This window comes from Triticum aestivum, chromosome 5B (assembly GCF_018294505.1).
Source record: "Triticum aestivum cultivar Chinese Spring chromosome 5B, IWGSC CS RefSeq v2.1, whole genome shotgun sequence".
Classification (NCBI taxonomy): Eukaryota; Viridiplantae; Streptophyta; class Magnoliopsida; order Poales; family Poaceae; genus Triticum; species Triticum aestivum.
The window spans coordinates 656,715,071-656,721,683 of record NC_057807.1 but is presented as its reverse complement, the minus strand read 5'-3'; the positions used below and the strand labels follow the sequence as shown (position 1 = coordinate 656,721,683).

The window sequence follows — 6,613 nt, the reverse complement described above, 5'->3', positions numbered from 1 at the left end:
AAAAAGAAAAACCGACGAAAAATATAAAGAAAAGCAAAAGCAAAACCCACACAAACATAAACATATGCAATATGTATAATGGATCTACTGCCCAATCGAAAATTTGGCTTAGCCAAACAACAGCAAGTCCAAAACTTAGCTAGAAGAATTCGACTTATCCCAAACAGGTGCAAGTCAAAAATCCAGCCAAGGAAAGAAAATCGATTTACCCCAAAGAGAGGCAAGTCAAAAAATCAGCCTAAAAAGTCATGAAACAACGCATGAAAATAAACCACACAAATCTTGACACAAGAATCAATGACAGAAAATTAACTTATTCAAATTTAAAATTCAGAGTGTTCTTTACTAGCTAAGTACTACAAGGTCCATCTCCAAAAGGGAAAACGAGCTAATACTACAAACTGCAACTGGAACTGCAGTCCACGGCGACCCAGACCCCCACACCGCTCGGCAGATCCTACATGATACGTTCAGACATAGAAGGCAGCCGCCGGAAGAAGTTGATCACTGGCGCCGGCATCCGGTCCCGGAACATGGGGTGCCGGAGGTAGTAGAACCCGGCGACCACGGCCACCACCTTCATGGGCACCATGTACAGCACCATGGCCACCACGACGCAGAGGACCACGAACATCCCTGTGGCGCGCGGGTCGCGCCACGACACGAGCGCCCGCAGCCTCTCCGCCTGCGTCGCCACGTCGCCGACCATGGCCTGCAGCCGCGCTCCGACCATCCTAGCGCGGTCGTACCGCGCGCGCACCACCTCCGCCGTCTTCGCGCTCGGTATCGTGTCAAACTCCTCGTCCAGCTCCTCCCTGTCAGGCGCCTCCGCCATGGACGCGCGCACGCACGGATGCGGCGCCGGGGCGCGCGGCCTGCGCCGGTACTTCCAAACGCCGACGGCGGCGACGTGGAGCGTGAGCGTCGGCACGATGAGATCCGGGTGCCACGCCAGGAGCACGAGCACGGCGTGCGCCATGGTCGTGGCCGTCGGGTTCCGCCACGACCGGGTATCCTCTGCCCACCGCGCCGCGTCGGCCACCCACGACAGCGCCGCCACGGCGCGGTTCCAGTTGGCGCGCAGCTTCCGCATGCTGAATCCCCGGGGCTCCGCCGCGTCTAGCATCCACATCGCCGCCTCCCGCCGGAGCGGCGGCTCGGCTCGAGCCAGGTGAGCGACCGAGATGCGCGCCGCGGCCAGCCGAAGCGCCTCGCGGTTCACGGACAGGATCGGACGCAGGTGGTGCATCGCCGGCAACACCGGCTGCCCGTACATGTGCAGCACGTCGAGCGCCGTCCCGGAGGTGGCGAAGCGGACGGCCAGCTCGACGTCGCCCATCCTCTTTGCGCCGGTGGGCAGCATCAAGATTAGCGGGTACGCGCCGCGGTACACGCGGCCGTTCTCCAGCGTGGACAGCCGTATCCGCACCTTCCCCATCGGCCGCGAACACGCGGCGTCTTTCCCCTCGTCCGGCGGAAGCGACTGCAGCGGGTCGTCGAAGACGCCGACGGTGAGCACGGTGCACGGGTCGTACACGGGCCACGTGTACTGCTCGTTCCAGGCCGGGTCGAAGCTGTCGCAGATGGTGCGCGTGCGCGCCCACTTGGGGCCGTACTTGGCCACGGCGTACGCGTCCGTGCACCCCTTGCCGTCGGCGGTGCGCATCGGTAGGAGGCCTTTGCACCCGACGATGCCAAGCTCCAGCACGCCGATTGGCGGACGCCACAGCTGCCGCGCCGACGGCCGGAAGTCACTGCTCGCGTACGGCGGCTCGTCGGCAACGTGGTAGCCCCCGTCGAGACACACGCGCACGTGCAGCCGGCCGCCGTGCATGTGCATGGCCGCCCTGTTACCCACTTTCCTCATAGCTTCGTCGGACGGGAGAAGGTCGAGCCACTTGGATGCCACCTTCCGATCGTCGACCCGCCTCTCGATGGCAGCGAGCGAGATGCTGGCCGAGCCCACAGGAAAAGCTTCCTTGCCGTAGCGCACCTCGAGGGAGATGACGAAGCAGTCGTCGTCGATGAACGGCTCGGCGGCGACGAACACCAGGTCCTCGTTCCACGCCGGCCCACCGTTGCGGTTCACCGGCGTCGTGCGGGTCTTTAGGGTCTGGAAGCCCAGAGTCCCGCGCACCGCGATGCCGGCGTCGCGGGGCGGCGCCGCTGTGAGCGTGTCCTGCGCCTCGATGACTGTCAGGCGCAGGAGCCAGAGCTTTGGCGAGACGTACACCTTGGCGCGCGACGCGACGGCTGCCGAGAACGACGACGCTGACGGGGAGTCCGCCTTCCACGCCTCGCCGAAGGCCTCGTCGGCCTGCGTGCCAGCCCACGTGGCGACCATCAGGTCGGCACCGGCGAGGCGGCGCCCGCCTTCCAGCCTGTACCATTGCGTGGCGAGCGGCCCGTCGGGCGGGTCCCGCGCGTGGACGTCGGCGGTGTCGAAGCAGAGCCCGCCGAGGAAGCTGCGGTCGTCGGCGATAGACACATCGGCATCGGGAGGGAGGTCCCACACAGAGACCTCGAGCGTGGGGCCCGGGGAGTCGATGGCCGGATCGCGCTTGAAAGCGAAGGTCTGATCCCACTCGAAGAAGGCGCCGCGGCGCGCCTCCCGGGTGGACGCGTGCCGGCCGCCGGCGGCCACGCGCACGTGTGGGTGCGCTCCCGCCGGCAGGCCCCGCGCACGCACAACCCTGACGAACAGATACGGCATCTTGTCCACCAGGTCGTGCTTCGATCGCTCCATCGGCACATCCGGTGGCGGCGGCGCCGGACGCGGCGGCACCGGCACTTGCCTTGGCATCGGCGTCGGGATCGGCGGCGGTGGCGGGGTCTCCTCCTCCTGCGGCCTCTCTGACGCCGCTGTATCGGAAGCTGGCACCGCTTCCGAGCTCATTAGCGGCTCATCTTCCGTGGCCGGGGTCGGCGCTACCGGGTCACCGTCACCCTCGGGCGGCTTCTCCGTGCTGGCTTCGTCGCCAGCTGGTGGCGCTCCTTGTGCTGTCTCTGTCACCTCTGCTTCTGGCTGTGGGTCCGCACACACGGGTGAAGGTGAGGCATCAGGAGCCGGCGGCGGCGCATCAACCGCATCGGCCGCAGGAGGATCAGCGGCAGGCGGGTCAGGCTCCGGCGCGAGGGGCTCGTCGAGGTAGTAGACCTTGAGGCCGATGTCGCCGCGCACCCAGCTGAGGAAGCTCTTCTTCTCGAGCGGGAAGTAGATGAGCGCCTCCTCGCCCTTGCGCACGAACTGGCGCGCGTCGAGGCGGACGCGGCCGAGGAAGTTGTTGCGGCGGGTGGGTGCCACCCGCACGTCGTGGAAAATGGCCACCTCGAGCGGCTCGCCGGCGACGGGGTCGATGCCGCCGGATCCGGGGCCCGGGAAGCTGAACTCGAGCGGCTCGTTCCATGCCGGGTTAAGGTCCCGCGGCACGGTGCGCGTCTTGCGGCGCTGCCCGTCGAAGTCGGCGCGCGCGTACGGGCTCGACGTGCCCGTCCCGTCCTTCGGCAGCAGGTTCCGCGCCTCCACCACCTCCACCACCAGCTTCCTCACCGTCGCCGCCATACAGCATACGGTCGATGGAAGTCGCCTAGGATTATTATATCTTTTTCGGTCGGCGCAACTCAGCGCCTCAGCGGTGATCGGCGGTGAGCTCAGGAGACATGGAGCTGTGTGTGTGTGTGTGTGTGTGTGTGTGTGTGTGTGTGTGTGTGTGTCAGTGAGACGGAGTGGAAGAGACTAAATAGAGGCTGAGATGAGAACGCATGAAGAATAGCATGGCGGCACGCGGTGAAAATGATTAGGAAATTGTTAGTCTGTTTGTAGGGCGTGGAACGAAGGTGCTTATCTTCGTGTGCAAGCATCTGCGGGTATATTTGAAAAGTGGAGAATAATATTTATTGTAAATAAATTAGCAAGTATTTTATGCCCTTAGAATCAAATATACACCTGTTGTTGGTTTGAGTTCTTAGGGCCGGTTCAAAGAAATTTGATGGAAATTTTGGAGGATTTGGATTCTTAGGAAAAAAAATCCTGCGTTGGTCATTTGTTTTGTAGGATTGAAATATATTTTTTTCCTTATAATTCATTTGGACTCATTTTGAGGAAAACAATTATTCACTCAAACTTCTTTATAGAATTACTTTGTTTTTCCTATGCATTCTAAATTGGCCCGTCACAAGCAATGAGACTAAAAGTTTTTATCTTTCAACAAGAAAGCTTTTCTTTCCCCTCTCGCAAGGCGATCAGGGCACGCGGTGAAATGGTGGCTAGTTAGTTAGTTTAATTAGGCGTGGAGAGGAAAAGGAACATATAGCCTTCTAGGGCGTGGAATAAAGGTGCTTATCTTCGTTTGCAAGCATCTGCAGGAACATTTGAAAAGTGGAGCATTGTGAATAGATGAGCAAGTATTTATGCCCTTGGAATCAGATATACACCTTTTGCTGGTTCGAATTCTTAGGGTCGAGTCAAAGGAATTTCACAGAAATTTTGGCCGATTTCAATCCTAAGGAGTTTTTCCTGTGCTCGTTGTTTGATTTGTGGGATTGAAATATTTTCATTTGAAACCTATTTTGAAGACAAGTTCCATCCGCTGAAACCACTTTGTAGAATTTTTTATTCTGCTTATGCAACACTCTAGTTTTCTAATCATTCTTCGTCACTGGCGCTAGACCTCATTTCATCTCCTAGGTGCACACTTTAATTAATTAAAGTTCATAAAGTCCAGGAGGAGACGGAGAGATGAGATTCCAAATCCCCTTCTTTATCTTTTTCTTTTTCTCAGACGCGGAATATTATTTAGGAAAAAAGAAGATCCTTTCTCCTCGTCTGTGTGAAACGAGTAGGCGATGCGTGGAATCGAATGGCGTTGCTTTTGCATGTGTGCAGTGCAGATCTGGTTGAGGGTGCGTTGAGTCAGAAAAGGCGAAAAGGCAGAGGCCATCCACGCCGACCATTCCCTTTCTTTGTCCCCATCCTGCCGCCCACTATGCACTGCACATGACCGTCACTTCAACACGTATGCAAAGCAACACACATTCACCAACTAGACCTGAAGCGCCAGGTATCTCTCAGGGAAGAACAGTATTGTAATCCAGCGTCAGGTATCTCTCATAGAAAGGATGCAATTTCCGGAAATCTAATTTGCCTCGAGGAAGCATATTCTTGTGGGCGCCAAACATGTATTTTGTAAATAACATTTTTTTTCTAAAAAGAATAGATGTGTTCATTGTCACAGCCAAATGCTACTTGCAAATTTTAGGGGATCGCGGAAACCCTTAAGCATTATGATATGTGTAAAAAGAGAAGTCAAATGTCAAATGTTATCTCCAAATGTTACACTTAATTTTGTTTTTTCACCGACCAAGCACTACAATTCCGTTTCGCATGAAAATTGTCAAGCACGCTTGTTACACTAACATGAACATCTACACAAAAATAGAATTTAAAAAGCTTATTTAGAACTAACAAAAGGCCCGTGTGTTGCAACGGGAGAAAATGAATCCTCTCATACCTCTAGATGGGTCAGTTGGACAAACCGTCGGTGGACGGTTTGCAGGTTATGAGATCAAATCCTCCCATCGACACTTTTATTTTTTGCCAGCTCTCCAGACCTGGGCCTCAGTGCGCCACCAGATGGGATTTCTCCGTTGGGCTAAAACGGGTGGCAAGTAACTGAACCAAATAGCATACATGAAATTAAATTAAAGCGGGACCAAACGAAACGGACGAAACCAAGAATATCACTTTTCTTTAATAATAGGTATAGATTGTTGTTGAATTCATTGTTCATCCGGCAACATATGCTTCAGAGCCAAAACATCCATCCCGAATTTCAGTAAAAAGCAACAAAATCTAGTACAAAGTAGAATATCGAGGATGTGGTATAGTGGTATACGTAGAATGGTACATATGATCGAGATTATTTTTAACAAAATGATCCGAATCTATTAGCAACGTTCACGGAAAGAGTAAAACACCTCAAACATAATAAAAATTACATTGAAATTCGAACACCAGCGAACAACCACTACCACCGCCAGAACGAGCCACCGACGCGCCGCTGTCAGTGCTCCTTTACCGGAGCCGGCTTGACCTTATCAATGGCAATCATGAAGTCTTCGCGCACGTGCCCCTAAGGACCAGTGCTCTGGAGCCGCATTCTTCGCCTTTAAACCCTTTAATAGATCTAAACAACCTGACACCATATCTCATCATACGACGAGAAACCCTAACCTCACCGTCCCAATGAGATGACATAAATCTACGCCGAAGCACCATCGGCTACATCTAGATGGACGAACTCGAGGAGGAACGGAGCCTGAAAGACAAACTTGAAGAAGAAGCGCTGCGATCCGTCCGAGCGCCGCACCTATGAGAACTAAAAAACACTAACCTAAACTACTAAACGAAGGAGAAGCACCTGGATTCCCCTCCCCGCTACCGACCACCAGAGTAGCATAAAGAGGGAAGACGAATCCACAAACTTGCCTGCGAAGCCCGGATGGGAGAGTTTGTCGTAGCCGTCAAGGGATAGAGAACGGATAAAAACCGGTATACCAAACGGATATCTTGCATGAATGCGTTTTGCCATCCTATGCAAATGGTTGATTCAAC

At 55.0% G+C, this 6,613-nt stretch overlaps 1 protein-coding gene across 1 annotated transcript; it reads right to left on the bottom strand.

Moving 5' to 3' along the window:
• Positions 1-298: 298 nt before the first annotated feature.
• On the bottom strand, positions 299-3,717 carry LOC123113947 (FT-interacting protein 7). Its single transcript, XM_044535284.1, has one exon. The coding sequence runs from the start codon at positions 3,560-3,562 to the stop codon at positions 458-460; it is 3,105 nt and encodes a 1,034-aa protein (XP_044391219.1). The 5' UTR covers positions 3,563-3,717; the 3' UTR covers positions 299-457.
• Positions 3,718-6,613: the final 2,896 nt, after the last annotated feature.

Coding starts and splice junctions, on each gene's coding strand:
- LOC123113947 (XM_044535284.1), bottom strand. CDS start 3,562: ATGGCGGCGACGGTGAGGAAGCTGGTGGTGGAGGTGGTGGAGGCGCGG.